General features: G+C 34.5%; 2 protein-coding genes across 19 annotated transcripts in view; one reads left to right on the top strand and one right to left on the bottom strand.

Moving 5' to 3' along the window:
- Nadsyn (NAD synthetase) overlaps positions 1-20,714 on the bottom strand; it is a 443,475-nt gene that overhangs the window by 373,676 nt on the left and 49,085 nt on the right. The gene's annotated exons all lie outside the window — the stretch shown is intronic.
- The window catches only part of Nna1 (Nna1 carboxypeptidase), a 411,438-nt gene that overhangs the window by 348,679 nt on the left and 42,045 nt on the right, over positions 1-20,714 (top strand). For 5 of the 16 annotated variants that reach the window (XM_073976458.1, XM_073976461.1, XM_073976454.1 and 2 more), the window contains 3 exons: positions 4,786-4,882; positions 6,067-6,208; positions 6,281-6,772. In XM_073976458.1, the coding sequence (XP_073832559.1) occupies positions 4,786-4,882; positions 6,067-6,208; positions 6,281-6,772 (731 nt within the window). Of the gene's footprint in view, positions 1-4,757; positions 4,883-6,066; positions 6,209-6,280; positions 6,773-20,714 lie in introns of all 16 variants that reach the window. The other 11 variants (XM_073976468.1, XM_073976469.1, XM_073976465.1 and 8 more) reach the window with 5 other exon arrangements.

Below are 20,714 nucleotides of genomic sequence, written 5' to 3' on the forward strand. Positions count from 1 at the left end.
CGAAAGACTGAAATTTGTTATTTAGTCTTCCATGGGGTTATAAAATATCACTGTGCAACATTTTTAAGGCGATCTTGTGCAAACAATTCGAACTGTGGATTTTTTGAAAGTACAGACCCAAACGAAAAAACCCCTTGTTGGGTTTTGTTGTGTCAGATCCAGCTCGGATTTTATGGCCCCATCTAAATATGGTTAAATATTGCGTTTTTAAAGAACTTCGGGGCTATATCTCTGAAACCAATGCGAATCTTCTTCTGGCCTCCGAAGCAAATTTGTAGATAAGGACAAGAATAAAATATTTGGAGAAATAATAAATTTGAATAACTACATTTATTGCCTCAAATTTCAAAATATATGCAAAAATTCAACAATTTTTATGCATTTCGCACCGTATCTCCAAAACCGTTAATTTTTTCTGAATATTTTCTTTTGGAAAAATATTCCCTGGAATGTAATACATTGTTGTAAGTCATTGTTGTAAAATGCCTCTATCCCGTTGTTTTCAGTACATTTTTCAACGACGATTTAATAAAAATGTCAATAATGTAGTGAAATCCGAAATGCGAGAATAAACTGTTGGTGTGAACTGTGTTTGAAATACGTGTTGTAAAATATATGATGGAAAATACCGCTGAAACAACATGAAGTAAGCGTTTTAGAGTTTCAGAATGTTCTGAAGAATTGCTGAGAACATTATTTGGATGATTTTTTCAAATGGTTACTTGGTTCAACTCCCAATAGTTTAGCTGATACCAACCAGAATTCCAGAAATTATGTAAAATTTTCCATATTTTATCGATTTTGATGCCCTAGATGAAGTTTTTCTAGTGTAGTGTGTTCAACAGATAAGTTCTACTAGTTTAGGCCTACAATATTGCTAAAGCCAGCAAGGCCAAATTCCTATTCGTTTCTGAGATAAAGGCCTGATAAATCATAAAAAGTGTAGTTTTAGCCCGGTAAAGATGAGGCCATAAAATCCGAACTGGATCTGACAGGACAAAACCCAACTAGGGTTTCTGTAGTCTAAATATGTACTTTCAAAAAATCCATACTAGAAGTTGTTTGCATTTTCAGTGTTGCATAGTGTATTTGGTATATAGTCTTCTTTGATTCTAAAAACTTTCCGCCAGAAATTTGTAGGTTTTGATCGACGTTTTGATATAGCCCCCATGGAACGGTATCTCCCGAGTTTCGGTATTTTGAAGGTTAGCCACATTGTTTTACCGAACGTGCTGAAATTTGGTATTTAGTCTTCTTCACAAACCAAAGGAAATTAATTGTTCCATTTTACTTCAATAAAACAAATGGTGGAGGGTATAACTAGTTCGGTCTGGACGAACTTAACACCGTTCTTACTTATTTTAATTATTTTTTATTTTTAACTGTTCAGTAAATACATTTTTTGACCACTGGAATCCCATAGCCACATTACAGCCAATTTGGACCGAAAATGTAGATACACATTTTTAATTGCCTGAAATTGGGTGGTATCGTTTATATACCAAAACCTGGACCCATGTAAACAATTTTTGGTGAGGAAATTTCTGTACCAACGCCAAGTTACGCCGAAAAACAAAAAGCTAAAAGACAAAAAATTATATAACTCATCTATTTCCCATTGGTTTTTCCAAAGCTTGCTTAAAATTTCTTTTTGTTTTATACAAAATAAATACGTTGTTTAGTATCTTCTGAGCACATGGTGCGCCTGAACTAAATTTAAATGAAAGGTGCTTCCACCTGGAAAGTTTTTGACAATAAACGTGAAAGTTCAAAAGATTCTAGGAGAACGATTAGGGGTTCCGGGGAATGATTTGTATATTTTCCAAAGAGATGGAGAGAGTTTTGCTGAGGCAATAATATAATTTTTTTAGTAGTCATAGGAGAACCCATAGTGATTTTAGATGGATTTCCAAATGAATATACACGCAAAGAAAAAATATTTTCCGCTTTTGTTGAAACAACAATATCTATTTTTGTTCCAACAATTAATTTGGTTTGTTCAAGCATTGCAATTGTAAATCTAAAAATACCATCGTTTGCTCCACACATACAAAACAAAAACAACTTGCGAAATTCAATTATATTGTAAAAATCATTGACAATACCTATGGTAGGAACCATCATAATCTAGAATTTGTACAAAAACTATTGTCAGCCCTAAAAACCTCTTACTGAAAATTGTGATATGATCGTATATAATTCTCATATACACTTTCCACATAACTTTGGTATAAATGTCACTTATAATATTATGAGCATTGACAAACACAACACATGGCCAGGTTTTGCCAGGTCTAACTAAAAATACAACAAATTGAATGAAGAAACATTACTACTTCACAATGAAGTAGTTAAAGTTTCTTCATTCAATTTGTTGTCTTTTTAGTTAAACCTGGTAAAATATGACCATGTGCTGTGTTGTGTTTGTCAATACTCATAATATTATACGTGACATTTTTACCAAAGTTATGTTATGTGATGTTATGTGTGTGAAAGTGTTTATGAGAATTATCTAAGAGGTTTTCTGGGCTGACAATAGTTTTTAGATTACGATATTTCCTACCATTGGTATTGTTAATGATTTTTTTCAATATTGACGAGTTTCACAAGTTGTTTTTGTTTTGTATGTTTGAAGCAAAATATGGTATTTTTGAATTATTAGAACAAAAATAGATATTTTTGTTCCAACAAAAGCGACAAATATTTTTTCTTTGCGTTTACGGACGACAAAGGCGAAATCGATCTGAACGATTCACCTTTGCTGGTATCCTTGCCTTGCCCAAACTGCGGAAACGATGCACAGTGTCACTACCGTGGCCAAAAATGGTAAAAACTAAATACTTCGTTGAACAAATTTATTGATGGGGAGTGATAGAAAACATATTATTTAAGAAGAATCTGAATTTTGGTACTGATACTTGAAGTAGTTTTTGCTATATGAGGATTTAAATCCGACAATTTTAGTTAATACGTATTTTTGTGTGTTTTTTTTCTAAAATTAATAAATTATATTATGCGTTAATATTTAAAATTTAAAAGTAACGGTCGCTGCAAAAATGGTTCCTAAGTTCTCTTGGGATGTAATAAACTTGGCTATACCTTTGTTTGCATGTAAATATTAATCATATGGTGTTTACATTTACCCAAACATGTATTACTAAGTTTATTAATTTTCTGAAGCAAATTTTAAATTGAGTGGAGTGGGGAAAAAATTGTATAAAAGTGTATATCGATATTTTTTGCTGTATGAGTAGTAAAAAGTGAGTACTTCAAATATATAAAGGTCCCAGCTGCAGAGGTTTGCAGACGAATGTGTCACTTCTCTTTTTCAGCGACCACCTCACTGAGAGGATACCCCCTTTTTTAACAAATCGTTTTGCGGTGTTGCCTATAGCCCGAAAACGAATGAACCGATCATCATATATTTTTGTGGGCTTATTAAGTACCTAATAGTCTTGCTTTAAAACGAGAGAATTTTTAAAAATATAAATTTTTAAAAAAATTGTGAACAGCGAAAATCAAAATTCGATTTTTTTACAAAAAATTGACCGTTTTTTGACCACTAATCGGTCAAAAATTTTTTTAAAGGAAATTTCTCATATATAAAGACAAGAGTTTGATATATTCAATATGCTCACAAACAATATGAAGACTAAACACCAAATTTCAGTCATATCGGGTGGATATTGAGGCCACAACACTCAAAACACCGAAAATGAGGAGGCACGGTTCTATGGGGGCTATAGGAAGACGAGGACCTATACCGACATATTTCTGATGGAAGGTTATAAGTCCCCCAACGGAGACTTAATACCAATTTTCAGCCATTTCGGTGTGATAATCAGGCTAAAACCCCCAAAATACCGAAAATCGGGAGGTACCGTCCTATGGGGGCTATATGAAGGCGTGGACCACCTATGCAGACAAATTTCATGGTGAAGGTATAATGCCCCCTGCGAAGACTAAATACCAAATTTCAGCAACTTCGGTGTAGTAATGAGGCTAAAATCTTCAAAATACCGATAATCGGGAGGTACCGTTATATGGGAGCTATATCAAAACGTGGACCTAAGCCCACAATTCTCTGTTGGAATGTTTGATACCTCTGCCGAAGACTAACCACAAAATTTGAATACTTTCGGTTGGTCATTGTGTCTTAAACATTCAAAATACCGAAAATCGGGAGGTACGGTTCTATGGGGGCTATATCAAAACGTGGACCGACCAACCCAAATTTTTGTCCTGAAGATTGTAAGTCAATAATATGTACGTGTACCAAAATTGATGCACCTACGACAACTCCTTCTATTTTTGGCCACAGTTAATATGAACTCGCGACATAGTGCGATGTGGGTGGCTAGGGACAGCCGGTTCATTCGGCTGTTTTATGACATAGCCTACCTATTGACATTTGCAACACCATTGTTGTGATTTTTTTCTTTGCGTTTACGGACGACAAAGGCGAAATCGATCTGAACGATTCACCTTTCACATTTCGAAGATTTTAGAGTGTGTCCGAGGTAACTTGTAGCATGTCGTTTTAAAAATTTTATGGGGGAAATCTTTGAAGGATTCTTAGTACGTATTTTATGCTTTTGAAATTCAGCCAATTCCATAGTTTCTATCACTATACACCAAAACATATGTACTTTGTAATTTTGTGTAGTTGCTTTCATTCTTTTCTCTGTATTGTTATTTTTAATTTATTTTTATCACCTGCTTCAGTCATATTGTCACCCCTACTAACCCCATAATAGTATTATCAGATTCTGATTTTCTTACGTCAACAGGAAAGTTTGAGACTGAAAATTATAGAACGTTTACTGAAGGAGGGTTCCAGTGCTGAGGAGCCAATAAATATTCCACTATCGGATTATTCAAGGTAAGAAAAAGGAAATTTATACTAACTTAAGATTCGAATCGAAAAAAATGGAGTGAGTTTCGTCCACACAAACTGTCAATACCAAATAACGATACGACTTGTGCCAAATAAAACAGGCTTCGTTTTAACTGACGATTCTACAATGTTTTATTTACTTTATTAATCTTATTAAAGTCCATTGTGAGACTTTATTTACTAAGCACACAGCTTAATTCTGGTAGCACACAGCTTTCCTTTACTTCTTTACTAATGGATGATTACAAGTCGCCATACAATTCATAACTGGCGTTAATTACTAAGCACACAGCTTAACTCTAATTATTAAGCACACAGCTGTTCCTTTACTTCTTCTTGGACCGTTTGTTGAGTTTCCGTCTCAATCACATCTGACTCACTGTCTCCGAATCACCCCGTATTTATGCCCAATAGCTTCTCGTTGTCGATTCTTCTAGAAAATCTGGCAACCTCCAAAAACAACCTGTGCAACAAACACACAGACGCACACAGACATATACGACAAACACAAGAGAATCGAAAAACAGCAATGACGTCATTATCAAAACAAACATGAAAGGGTACAAAAAACCAATACAAGAACACATCAACAACGTGGGAAGAACCTGAAGGGTTGAAAAACTTCTATAAATTAGTTGTTTTTGTAACATGATAAAGTAACTTCTTACTAAACATTTCAAATTCGAATTCAAATGTTTAAATTAATGGAAATTCAACTAAATTACTTAAACATATCAGTTAAATTCGTAACAGTATTTATATATCACTTTTTGATATCCGTAACAACTTCCAGATCTACCGACTAACCCATTATTTTTACAAGGGCATACCACCCGAAATGAGTAGTTATTCTGTGGTACTTTTAAGTTGAAAAACATCGGTTTTTTAGTCGCTTTACTCGGTAATTTGTAATGAGTGAAATAAGTGGTTTTGTATTGTATGTTTTTAAAGAAATAACCAATTTTCAGCCTACTTTCTTATTTACATAATTATTCCCAGCACTTAAGTATCAACAAAAAAATATGTATACATTTATTTGTACATCAGTTCTCTCGATCTAATTTTAGACTAATACATAAATCCCAACCAAAATTTTGTACTGTAACTCGCTCGATTTTATTTTTGATTCGGAACCTACTATCCTATTTAACTTGCATTAATATTTTCAGCGATGAAGGCAGCAGTTCAAGTTCCGATAATGAAGGTAAAGGACCATCATCGTCAAAGGATTTTTCCGACCTGGAGGGACCATGTTGTCATCCATTGAAGGCTCCACCATGTTCACCGGAATTGGATATTGAGACAAGGAAGGTAAGTGTGGAAATGATATCACCTTTAAAAAATATTCCACTCCTAATTTATAAATAACGTTCTCAACTTCAGTTCAGATTTTGTCGCATGCGTAAGGTGATGCAAGAATTAGATCGTATTTATTTTCAACCATTATTCCACAAGAAATGCCAATTTCTTTTGAAATCAAAAAGACCACCACCATTGCGTATACGCCGACCCAAAATCAAACATAACCTCAAAGATCCATTGAAATCAAAGTTAAGCATTAAGAAAAAACAATCGCAGCACCAAATTAATAGAAAAGAAGTAACAATTTCCGAATCATTTCATTCGCAAGCAGAACAAAGTGCAACGCAATCAAGTGTTACACTACAATGTGTAAGGCAAATTTCCGATTCCGGTAGTTCCTCCTCCTCGTTGAATACTCTTAAGGGTGATAATTCTCAAGCACGAATTGCCGCCAAGAAACGTTTCAAAGGTGGCCAATGCCTACGCTTGCCCGCAAAACCCCGTTTGAAGGTCTCACGAAAATTACGCCTCTGGTTGGAAAAACGTCAAATTGTCATAATCCGCCGTAAACTGGTAAATAAGAGATTTAAATTTTCTCAGCAAAAAAGAATTTTAAATTCGTCTTCTGCAATTTGGAGGTGAAATTTGTTCTTTCTTTGTACCACAAATTTCCATTCAGTGTTTAAAAATTTCAATAATAATAAAAAAATTATTGATATATTTTTTTATAAAAGAATTGAAAATGTTCAATGAAAAATTAGTAACGAAAGCAGTAAATATACCACACCCACCATATGGATATGAAATTAGATACTTTCTCCCAATTTCTCATCCCTCATACAAAACTACAAACCAATTATAGCCTGTATTCGATCTCTCAAACTTACATGGTAGCATATTTGCCTAATATTTGAGCCGTTCAGTGCACACATCGATTAACTCCACTTTTTGAAAAATCTTAAATTTAAGTGCCAAACCCGTTAATATTATCATATTTTTTATATTTATAATACCTTTCCTGAATAATAAAGGTTAGCACCTTTAAATTACAAGTAAACAATAGCAAATATGCAGATATACAATGGTAAGCATACATTTAATCATCGCATTTCTTTTCGTTTTATGGAGTTAATCGATGTGTGCACTGGGCGGTTCATTTGGCAGACATATGACCCGAATAATCCATTACAAAATAATGTAAACATACATTACGAGATGACCAAAAAAAAAATAAAAATTTTCAAAGGAAAAACTACTTATAATAAGCATTACTAAGTAATGAGTACTGTGACACAGAGCGTGTTTGTCCGACTGCTAAACCGAGAGTTGTAAGATCAACGCTCGCCGTCAACCAATTAACAAAAGTACAGAGCTCTTAATGTGGGACCCAAAGGGAACCTCTTATTTCAGAAGAATTTTGGAGGGTGTAAAAATATATTTGTCTTTCAAGTTGAAAAGAATTTTGCAGGGACACAGGGAAAGGTCCCAAAGATAACATTTAACGTGCAGTTCAAACGGTGTTTGGTATTTTATCCCCTTAGTCTTTAGGCTAGAAAGGGTATATGGTAAAAACCAAAAATGTATTGATGTATTGATGTATTTTTGATGGGCGCTAATGAAACCGGATGCGCATCAAAATCGTATGCACATTGCGCGACTTTGACCCACTTTAAGGTTTTTGGCATTGTGAGATGCAATTGACGGCACACAATGGCCGCTGAGTGAAACATCGAAATATGCATATACTAATAAATGAACAAAGTATAATATGGAAATGGCGAACACTGAAAATTTGGTTACACTAATTCCAATTTTAATCAATATTTATTTTTATTTTAGTACTGTCCGTACCCCTTTAGTTCGGTTTTCAAAAAGATCAGCCGTATCCCACCCTTACACATTAACAGCGAGACCAACGATGTACACCAAATACTCGCCCTAAATCCAAAAAATACTGATTACAGCACTGTCCCTTAAACCGAACAACAAATTTCGACGACACCACGTATTTCGACGACATATCTCAAACGTACACTGACATTAATACAAAATAATAACAGTAATCGTAATTCCAAATATCAAAGTTCCAGCGGTATCCGTTTGTCCAATTCCAAATTGTACCAAACTTAGTACCATTTCGCACTCTTCGTACCTTCCTCAATCCAACAGGCCTACAATAATCATAATTTCAAATTTCAGGATTCCACCGCTATCCGTTCACCTAAATCCAAATTGTACCAAATTTAGCACTATTTAGTGATTTCCAACACTAACTTAATCTACACTTCAAAAGTAATCTTAATTCCAAATTTCAGGATTCCAGATCTATCCGTTCACCCAAATCGAAATTGTACCAAATTTGGTACCATTTAGTTCTTTTCGTACCCATTAGTACGAATTTCTAAACTTTCCTCAATACTGCATTTCAACAGTAATCTTAATCCCAAATTTCAGGATTCCAGCTCTATTCGTTCGTCCAAATCCAAATTGTAACAAATTTAATACTATTTAGTAGTTTTCGTAACCATAAGTACGAATTTCCATAAATATATCAATCCTACATCCAAATCCAAGTGTAACAAAATTTAATACCATTTAGTCTTTTCGTACCTATATGTTTGAATTTCCAACACTACCTCAATCCTACACTTCAAAAATAATCTTAATGACAAATTTCAAGTTTCCAGCTCTATCCATTCACTCAAATCCAAATTGTACCAAGTTTAGTACCATTTCTGTATATCAACGCCGCTACCCAACCGTGATTCCCATACCAAATTTGAAAATTGTAGGTAAATCCGTTCAAAATTACAATTAGTTCAAAATGTAGTACTTTTCGTACACTTATAGGTCGAATTTCCAAAAACCCTTTGTTTCAGAATTCTACCATATTTAGTACCCTTTAGTATTTTTCGTACCTTTCCAAAAACCCCTTTACACAAAAACAAATTGTACCAAATTCTGTACCATTTAGTACTTTTCATAGTATATATTTCCAAAGTCATCTATCTGCATATCTTAACCCCACAGACAAACAGTGACTCCAAGACAGCAATCGGCACACAACAACAACAATTTGAGCAAACACTGTTGTCAGTGCATGGTTTTTCAATTAGTGAGTGGAGAGAGAAGCTCTCTTTGCTTGCTCGCGGTTAAAGGGCTGCATAATGCTGCTCTAAGAACAAATTTTTGAATTCCAGCTCTGTTCCTACACCCGATACCAAATTTAGAACGATTTAGAACTTTTCGTATATTTATGGTATGCACGTATTTCTTAAACCACCTCCATATACCAATGCTACACACCAACACCCACCCTGACTACAATAACAAATTGAGTGTCAGTTCGTAATTTTCGTATAAATATGGTACGTATTTCGATCAATCCTAGACTGACATTAATACCAAATAATAACGGTAATATTAATTCCAAATTTTAGGATTTCGTTCGTCCAATAAAAACTTTTACCAAACTTAGTACCATTAAGTACTCTTCGTATCCAGAAGGACGATTTTTCAAAACTACCTCAATCCTTAATTCAAAATAACAGGATTCCAGCGCTATTTGTGCACTCAAATCCAAATTGTACAATTTAGTACATTTCGTTCTCTTAAGTACGAATTTCAAAAACTACCTCCGTGTCTCAATCCTACACTCCAACAGCAGTCTTACCAAATTCCAGGATTACAGCTCTATCCGTCCCCCCCAATCCAAATTTTACAAAATGTAGTACCACTTAGTACTTTTCGTACCCATAGCTATGAATTTCCAAAACTACCTCAGTCCTACACTCCAACAATAATCATAATTTCAAATTTCAGGACTCAAGCGCTATCCGTTCACCCAAATCCAAATTGTACCAAATTTAGTACCATTAAGTATCCATAAGTACGAATTTACAAAACTACCTCAATCCTACACTTCAACAATAATCTCAATTCCAAATTTCAGGGTTCCAGATTCCAAATCCCCATTGTACCAAATTTAGTACTTTTCATACACATAAGATGTGTTCCTTTACTTACCTGAGGTTACCATTTTTACCATTTGTTACCATTTTTAACCTGCAAAGCGTTCCTTAACCCCGAAAAGTGGCAAAACTGGGAGCAACTTTTAAGAGAGTGAGAGTGGAGAGAGCGAAAATGGCTTTCTCTTCTACCACAGGCGACCAGCAAAATTTCTGCAGGTAAAAAATGGCAGAACTGATTTTTCGACTTTTGTTTGACGATTATTTCACAATGAAAAAGAAAATGGACGAAAAACAGAAGAAAAAGTCGAACGCTGACAAAACTAAATTAAAAACTGTGAAATAAAAAACGAAAATTGATTTTTTTATGTTTCTTTTTGACATTGCTGCCAGATCTACCATTTTTCCGTTCCTTTACTTTTCTGGTAAAAATGTTCATGAGAGAGCAATTTTGACACTTTTCTCTTTTACCACCCTTACCATTAAAAAAGTAAAGGAACAAAGCTATAAGTACGAATTTCCTAAACTATCTCAATCCTGCACTCCAACAGCAATCTCAATTCCAAATTAAGGGATTCCAGCTCTATCCTTTAAACCAAATCCATATTGTACCAAACTTAGTACCATTTAGAACTTTCCGTTCACATAAGTACGAATTTCCAAAACTACCTCACTCCTACACTTCCACATTTCAGGTTTCCAGTTCTATCTGTTCACCCAAATCCCAATTGCACCAAATTTAGTACCATTTAGTACTTTTTGTACTGTAAGTACGAATTTCCAAAACTACCGTAGTCCTACACTCCAACGGTAATAGCAATTCCAAATTTCAGGATTCCATCTTTTTCCGTTCACCCAAATCCAAATTGTACTAAATTTAGTACCATTTGGTATTTTCGTACACATAAGGACGAATTTTAAAACTACCTACTTATCTCAATTCTACGTTCCTACAGTGATCCTAATTCCAAATTTCAGGAATCCTACTCTATCCGTTAGCCCAAATCCAAATTGTACTAAATCTGGTATCACTTACATAGTACTTTTCACACACTCATAGTTTCCAAAAAACTATCATCAGTGACCTTCATTCCAAATTTGAGGAATGAAGCTCTATCCGTTCACCCAAATATAAGTTGTACTAAATTTAGTACTTTTCGTACACATAAGTACTACCTCTATATATAGCAATCCTACGTTCCTACCGTGATCCTTATTCTAAATTTCAAGATTCCAACTCCATACGTTAGCCCAAATCCAAATTGTACTAAATTTAGTGCCATTTAGTACTGTTCGTACACATAAGTACGAATTTCCAAAACTATATAAATACTACACTTCAACAGTAATCTCAATAACGAATTCAGGATCCCGGTTCTATCAGTTCACTCAAATCCCCATCGTACTAAATTTTGTACCATTTAGTACTTTTCGTACCCATAAGTACGAATTTCCAAAACTATGTCAATCCTACACTCTACCAGTAATCTCAATTCCATTTCCCATTCAGTAATTTAGTTTTTCTTTGTTCTTATATTCACCACAATGTGGAAATATTCGTCGTAGAGACGAGATAAAGGGATTCTAAAATGTAGTCCGTCCCACAGTTCATTAAAAATTGTAATCAAATTCCAGACTGAAGTTATGGACCAATGGTCCATTGGATCAGATATAAAAATGATCAGTTTAGGTTTTTTCAATGTTCATTTCAATTTAAAATTTTTCTGCAAAAACTATTGAACCGAGTTTCTCAAAATTGTCAGGGAATGTACAGGGATGGCCCCCGAAAATAGGCTACATATTTTGAATTCCAGAGGGGGCGGGGTACCTCGGTTTAAAAATTTACGGATTAATCTACAATGTAGAACTTCTTTGGGAACTATATACCCGACCACGCCTGTTTTTAAATGTTATATCTCCAATACTACTGAAGAGATTTCCATCAAATTTGCAGCAAAAGCTCAATGTTAGCCGTTATTATGTATATTTTATGAATTTCGGAAGAGGTGGGGTACCTTCCCCACGCCTTTCTTTTAAACGCTATACACGGTGCGCATTAACTAAATTTAACTTAACTTAACTAAATTTAACCTACACCTGGGAAGTTTTTGCGGTTTCTGAAACTATATTGTTCATAGTAGTATCTGAATGGCAGTTCTATATCAATTCTACGCGTCTTTGGAACTCCCTTTCACACTCAATACAAATCATTAGCAACGCGTTTATATTTAAGAAAAGGCTATTTAACTTCTTCAATAACTGAATTAAATAATCTATGTTATCATTCAAGTATTCAATGTAATCATTCAAATTGTTTAATTTAAATTTAAATATATATATTTTTTATTTTATAATTGTAATACCATCTAATTATAATCATGTGCTATTGCTAAACATTAATCGGATATTTCATAACACAACTAAACCTGTACTCTAATTATAAGAGTTAATCTTGTTGTACAGGTATTAACAAATAAATCAATAAAATCATAGATGAGAAAAATCAAAAAAACAAAAAAATCTCTGGAGGGATTTTAAAATAAATCGCTGTCAAAGATCACATTTTTAGAGAGTTTTATACCCTACACCACTATGTGGGGAGGGTATTATAAGTTGGTTTTGGCCAAAAAGTTTGTAACGCATTGAAATAATGGTCGTAGACCCATACTTATATATACCAAAATGAATGTCTCGACGAGCTGAGTCGATCTGGCTATGTGTGTCCGTCCGTCCGTCCGTCCGTCTGTCCATCTAAACCTTGTAATCACGCTACAGGTCGCAATTTTGATCGGATCGTCACGAAATTTTGGATGTTGATGGGGGTCCCGGAGGGGAATATTTAGGGGTCGGAAAGGGCAAAAAACTTAGGTGGATAAAAAGACAAGAATTTTTCAAAGCGAATATCTCACCTTCTATATGGGGTATACCAAAAGCAAAACCTGACAATGAAAGTAGAAAATATCACCTTTCTAATGATGTAAAGTTGGTGCTCGTAGATGATCAAACAACGAAGATATCACAATAGTAGCAAATAAAACCCCAATTTTAATTTTTGCGATTTTAATTATATTGACGAATATCACAGCTTTGGTTGCAAATTTTCCAAAAGCAAAGCCTGACTATGAAAGTAGAAGATCCCGTCTTTACAATGATGCAAACTAGGTCGGCGTAGGTAACCAAATAACGGAGATATCGCAATAGTCGGTAATACATCCCATTTTTCTATTTTTTTGAAAATCACGCTACAGGTCGCAATTTTGATCGGATCGTCACGAAAATTGGAGGGTTAATGGGGATCTCACAGATGAAGAAGCCTATTGATTTTGGTGATGGTCCGATAATATTTAGAGGTCGGAATGGGCAAACACTTATTTGGAGAAAAGTCAACATTTTATTTCAAAGCCAATATCTCTGTTTCTTTAAGAGGTATATCAAAAGCAAAACCTGGCCAGGAAAGTAGAAAAAATTGCCTTTACAACGATGTAAAGTAGGTTGTCGTAGGTGGTCAAATAGCAGAGATATGGCAATAGTCGATAATGCATCCCATTTTCCGATTTTTTTGTAATCACGCTACAGGTCGCAATTTTGATCGGATCGTCACGAAATTTTGGGGGTTAATGGGACCCAAAGGGAAAGAAACCTATTGATTTTGATGATGGTCGGATAATATTCAGGGGTCGGAATGGGCAAACACTTATTTAGAGAAAGGTCAACATTTTATTTCAAAGCCAATATATCTGTTTCTTTAAGAGGTATATAAAAAGCAAAACCTGGCAAGGAAAGTAGAAAATATCACCTTTCCAGCGATGTAAATTAGGTTGTCGTAGGTGGTCAAATAGCAGAGATATGACAATAGTCGATAATGCATCCCATTTTCCGATTATTTTATAATCACGCCACAGGTTGCAATTTTGATCGGATCGTCACGAAATTTTAGGGGTTAATGGGGGTCTAACAGAGGAAGAAGCCTACTGATTTTAATGATGGTCGGATAATATTTAGGGGTCGAAATGGGCAAAAACTCATTTGGAGACAAATTCAAAGTTTTATTCTTTGTGAATATATTGGCTTTTAGTAGGGGTATTCCAACGGCAAAACCTGTCAATGGAAGAAGAAAATATTACCATTACATTGGCGTAAAGCAGGTTGGCGAAGGTGGTCAAACAAGGGAGATACCACAATTCTTCCATTTTTTGCAACCAAGCTACAGGTCGCAATGTTGATCGGATGGTCACGATTGCTTATGGGGGTCCCAGAGAGAAAGAGGCATATTATTTATGGTGGTAGTCGGATTATATTCCCTAAAAGAAATGTTTACCAGTGAAAACCTTATGCACTGGGGTAGTGGTGTAGGGTATCACATGGTCGGCCCCGTCCCGACTATAGCCTTTGCTTACTTGTTTTGCTTGGAAACCGCTAGACCTATTGAAATGGGATTAAAGAAAATGTTGTAGCAGGGATAATTCTCTACAAGATTGACCTCAATGGTATTTTCGTACGTTTTACCATTTTTCAGATATAGAAGTTCATATTGGGACAATGTGCTGAGTGTATGGCCCCCTATAAAACAATGTCATTCAAGGTGCACCTTAACTAACTTTGAATGAAAACCGCTTACACCTAGGAAGTTTTCGCGGATTCTGAAACAGCGATGTCCATGGATGAGAAAAATCCAAAAACAAGAAAAAATCGCTGGAGGGATTTTTAAATAAATCGCGGTCAAACTTCACATTGTTAGGTTTATTTTAGGTTTTCGCGATTTTGTTTGGAAACCGCAAGCCGTATCGAAATGGGACTAAAGAAAATTTTGTAGCTATGAAAATTCTCCAGAGGATTGGCTGTTATGATTTGTTTCTAGGGTTTACCATTTATGAGATATAGAAGTTCAGGTCACATTTTTAGATTTTTTTTTAGGTTTTCACGATTTGCTTGAAAACGGTAATTTTATCGAAATGGAACTAGAGAAAATCTTATTGCTGTGTAAATTCTCTATAAGATTGGTTCTCGTAATTTTTTTCGTAGGTTGTACCATTTTTGAGACATCGCCCTTTTTGGTGAAAATTTACTTATGTTGAAACTGAGGTATGGGGTATTGTAACTCGCGAATTGTTGTAATATACCATAACTTTTGAACGCATTTAGGAAAAATAAACTGTTTTAGCACGATTCACCGATGGATTTCTTAAAATTATAATTTGAGCGGAAGCTGTGGTCATATTAATGTAAAAAAATCGGAAAAAATCGTTGAAGGAAACGAGTTTTTTTAAGTCAATTTTCAATTAGTGGCTTTACAATACAATGTAGAGTATAATGTTCAAAGAAGAAGTTAAAGAATACACTTCAGATATGAAGTTTCTAATGTATGATTTTTTAATATAACCAATGCATCAATCTCAAACGGATGCTGACATTTTGAAGACTGAAAAATTAGGTTTTTTGAATTTTTGCTCTAATCGGGACGCGCAACTGTACTCGTTTAAAAACTGATTATGAGATTGTAGTACTCGCGATTACGCATTTTTTGATGTATAACTCGGGCGTGTAGCCTTCAAAGGTTCACAGCAATCTCAGCTTAAAGTCGAAATTTTTGTGCGTAAATTTTTCTAAAAAACCAGTTTTTTGGATTCAATATTTACAAATGCCATTCGATTTCAGTGGAAACCCGCTTGAATTTAGTTTTTTTACGTTCTGAATCTAACAAGACTTTGCGCGTCCAAATCCGTCCACTAGATCGGCGGATATGATACCCTTCAAATTTCGAAAATTTGCAAAAAATGTTTTTGAAAAACGCGTTTTGGAAGTGTAATTTTTACTGAAATAAATAGAGCTATATGCTGTTTAAAATGTGCGAAAACATACATATATTTCAAAACTATCACTAATCCGGAGATATAACCGATTTTTTCTAAAAATTGAGTGTGATGCTACATCCACGGTTCTTTATGGATCGCACTGAAACGACATAGAATGGTGTATTTTTTATGATGACCATTGAAATTGGATGCGCATAAAATGCAAATGTACTTCGTGGAAATTATGGGCATTTTACTGTTTTTTGCACCCTAATATGCAACAGATACTACATCGTGGCCGCCAAATAGAATTTCACAAACTGTACACCAACTAAAAGCGATTGATTCGCTGTGTTGGAAAATCGGATGCGCATCATGTCATTTTCACTATTATGCGGTTTATATGCGTTTCAAATGTTGTAATATTCAATATAACATTATTTTAATGTTATGCCACAATTGGAATTCCTTGTGATTTAATATAATGTTCTAAAAATATTTGTCAATAGGAAAACTATAAGCGAAAAATTTGTTGCAACGGAATATCTTCATTATTGCGTGAAATTTGGACGAAAATGACGAAGAACTCAAAACATTTTTTCTTCAATCTTTCCTATAAAACCATAAAAAAATAAAATTAGAATAACATGATTTTTATTTTTTCGTCATATTTTCTTTGTATTTTTGCAAATAACAAGAATACTATAGCTCCACAAGATGTAGTATCAAAATTTTTTTTTTTATTTTTTTGAAATGGTAAAGACGATTTTAGAAATTTTTGCTGATATATAAGTTTAAGTTGGGAAATTGCAGTCATGACCTAAGTTTATAAGGAGACGATACAGTCAGTAAATTGTCAACATGTGAACTTCTATATCTCAAAAATGGTAATACCTACGACAACATCATGAAGAACAATCTTGTAGAGAATTTTCACTGCTAAAACACTTTTTTTAATACCATTTCGATAGGGCTTGCGGTTTCCACGCAAAATCGTGAAAACCTAAAAAAGCCCTAAAAATGTTAACTTTGGCCGCGATTTATTTAAAAATCCCTCCGTCGATTTTTTTTTTTTTTGGATTTTTGTCATCTATGAACATTGTAGTTTCAGAAACCGCAAAAACTTATTATATCGGTTTCAGCATAACGTTTGGGAGGGGTTGTGTGTACCCTAGGTACATATTTGAAGCCAAGATATACCGGATCACGTCCACTTTTTAAATATCATGAAAACTGATGACCACGCACACTCCTTTCAATTCATTATTTTTCCAAAACAACTGAACCTAATTTCATGAACTTTTCAGAAAATGTTCAGGAATGTCCCGTTGTCCAAAATACTATATATTTGCAGACGAATTTCGGGGGCCTATTGTTTTATAATCGCTATATTTGCTAAACTTATGAGTGAGGTAGAAAATACCTATTTTTGAATTGCATCAAGCATAAAGCCCATAAAAAGTTGTCATTAAAACCCATTACGACGGGCCAGCAACGCGGACCGGGGTCTGCTAGTAAACCATAAAAATAAAAAAAATATTACAAAAAAAAATTTTAAAGATTTTTTTTAATTGAATAAAAAATATTATTTGTGTAAAAAAGCTATAATTAATATTTTGACTTGTTGCGTATAAATTTCATTATACTTTGAATTTTATTTTCTTTATTAATCGAAATACCCAAATTGGCTGAGATGGATGGCGTCCACTTTATCACACGTTTGAAAAAAAAACGAATGCCATGTACAATATTGAATTACCATCTCTGATCACACCTTCCGCAGGTGGTGTGTTGTTAGTTGTTACTTGGCACACTTTATATAGCACATGCATACACATGTACATACCTACAAATCACACATGTGCTGTGTAGACAAAACAAAATTGTGACATACTTTCGATACCCCTTAACAAAAGAATTTTTGTGTTCTTTTTTTAAGATACGAAACGCAATATTGATGTTATTAGGGTAATTCTATTCTTTGTCTACCGGAGCATTTTTCGTACAAAAAAATATAAAAAAATCAATAAACCTATAAAATGGTTTTCCACGTATACTTTGAACAGACAACCTTAATATATCAAACGATGACTGACCATTCACCCTGACAATTTGTTTGTCGTGATTCCCCTCTATTCGTTTGGTCATTGAGGTGGTAATACGATTTTTTGTTTTCATTTTATGTTCTTTTCTTTTTGTTGGGGTTTATCGTCTATCCCACCTTCTTCTTCGTGCCACCATCACCACAGCCAATAAATTAACATGAATGAGTTGTTGAAAGTGTCCCTGACAATGAACTTTTAATTAATTTACGTTTATTTTATTTTTCTCTCCACCTTTCCCCCGTTTGCTTTGCATCAACAACACCTAGAAAATCGATTTAAATGTAAATTATACAATTTTTACAAAGATGCCGAAAAACAATTAATTTTGGTTCTTTTTTCTCAATTGCATGACCACCAAGTAGCTACAACAATGCCGAGAAAAAAACAATAAAACATGCAATTAAAAGAAAAGTAATTGAAATTTTAATTAACTCAATGAAAAGCGGAAGAAAAAACCTGTGCAAAGAAACAGTCAGTGACAACAAGTTTCTTGTCTCCTTTCGTTTTTTTTTTCCCCCTTATTTCTAACGACTTGGTTTCGCAATAAGTTTTTCGTCATAGTTGCAAGGTAGATTACGAATGAATCTCTGTAATGATCTTGCAGAAAATGCAATGGAATAAGACTCAAAGTTGCCGCTATGAAACTTTGACCGCGAGCGAATGAAAGACAGAAACAGTATACGGCTAATGTATTTTTGCCCAACCGCCAGTATGTTAGCCTCCACATGCGTCGGAACGAGGACAACGGATTTTACGACAGAAAAAAGAAAATAATTATTACTACCATCTTACAAAGACCGATTGGTCAAAAGAAAAAAAACAGACATAACACGAGAGATTTATCGAGAGAAAAGCTGACAGATAAACGTACCAAAAAAACAATAGATGAAGTAAAATGAAAGAATCAATCGGCCTTATTGGCAGCGTATTTCACTCAGCCTCAAAAAATCGTAACAGGAGTGAAGGTAGCCAATGGTGTTGTCCAACAGGTACAGATTCTTGTGGTCTTCGATGAGAAAACATGGTGGAAAATCCGAAGACAAGCTGGTCGTCTCTAAGAAGTCCTAAAGGTATTTTCTAAGAAGACCTGAAGTTCTTCTCTAAGAAGACCTTCTCTAATATGTCCTGGAGGTCCAGAGGTCTTCTATGAGAATGTCTGGTGGTCTATGAGAAGACCTGGTGGTGTTCTTCTATAAAAAGACCTGGTGGTCTTCTATAATAAGACCTGTTGGTCTTCTCTATGAAGACTTGGTGGACTTCTCTAAGAAAAGTTGGTGGTCTGCTATACACGCAGAGAAAAAAATATGTTTGATCCCACCATATTCCAAGAGCAAAATATGTATTGTTAACATATTGTTGGATTCCTTATGTAGTATTGTGAATCCAACATTCGTTTTTGTTAAATCCAAAAATAGTTTGTGTCAAATGAACAATATTTCTCTCTTTTCTTCGAAAATTTTTTTCTCTTCTCTCGCTATTCGATGCCGTGTTGAAAAAACAATTTTGGTGAGTTGTGGTGTTTGTATGACATGCTGCCTTTATCTTTGTTTTTGTGTGTATGTATATACCAGGGTCGCGCTTCTTTGCTTAGACCGTATAGTGAGGGCGCCCACTGAGTTGTTTTTGCATTTGCTTCTCTCTCTCACGTACAGTGTAAATGAATGAAAACAAACAAAAACATAATGCGCTTGTTGCTTTTTTCACTCATACGTTCATACATGTCTTCGCTTTGGCTGTATTTCTGTGGTCGTCGCTGGTATATACCAACAAGGAGACTCTTGTTTTTATTTGTTTCTGTTTTGTTTCATTCTTCTATCTTCATTGTGCTTTGAGGTTTGGTGTTATACCGGAGAGTTTGTTATGGTGTTTAATTATTCCTTATGTTGTGGTGGGTGCTTGTGGCTTTTTGTTTGTCTTTGTTGTCGGCCAATGCAGCAAACCATGTATTGTGTTCATCAATGATTGCAATATTATACGCGACATTTATATCCAAGTTATGCGAAAAGTGTATATGAGAAGTATATACACTCAAATCAAAAATTTCTGGGGTGGTTTTCTGGGTTGACAATACTTTTTGTAAACAAAATTAGATTATGATAGTTCCTACAATCGGTATTGTTAACGATTTTTACAATATTGCGGAAATTCGAAAGTTGTTTTTGTTTTCTATGTTTGGAACAAAATATGGTATTTTTGGATTTGGATTACAATGTTTGAACAAAACAAATACATTTTTGGAACCAAAACAGATATTTTTGTTCCAACAAAAGCGACAAATATTTTTTCTCTGCGTGTATGAGAAGACTTGGAGATCTGGTGGTCTTCTATGAGACCTGGAAGTATTTTCTAAGAAGTCCAGGAGGTCTTCTCTAAGATAGATCTGAATGTCTTATATAAGAAGGCCTAGTGGTCTTTCATAAGAAGAAAACCAATGGTCTTCTATAATAAGACCTGGTGGTAATCTCAAAGAAGACCTGGTGGTCTTTTCAAAGAAGACCTGGATGTATTCTATAAGAAACCTAGAGACTTTCTCTAAGAAGACCTGGATGTCTTTTCTAAGATAACATAGACCTGAATGTCTTCTATAAGAAGGCCTAGAGGTCTTCTATAAGAAGGTCTGGTGGTCTGTGAGAAGACCTGGTGGTGGTCT

Source organism: Musca autumnalis, unplaced genomic scaffold, assembly GCF_047663935.1.
Source record: "Musca autumnalis isolate F117 unplaced genomic scaffold, ASM4766393v1 scaffold_3, whole genome shotgun sequence".
Taxonomy (NCBI): Eukaryota; Metazoa; Arthropoda; class Insecta; order Diptera; family Muscidae; genus Musca; species Musca autumnalis.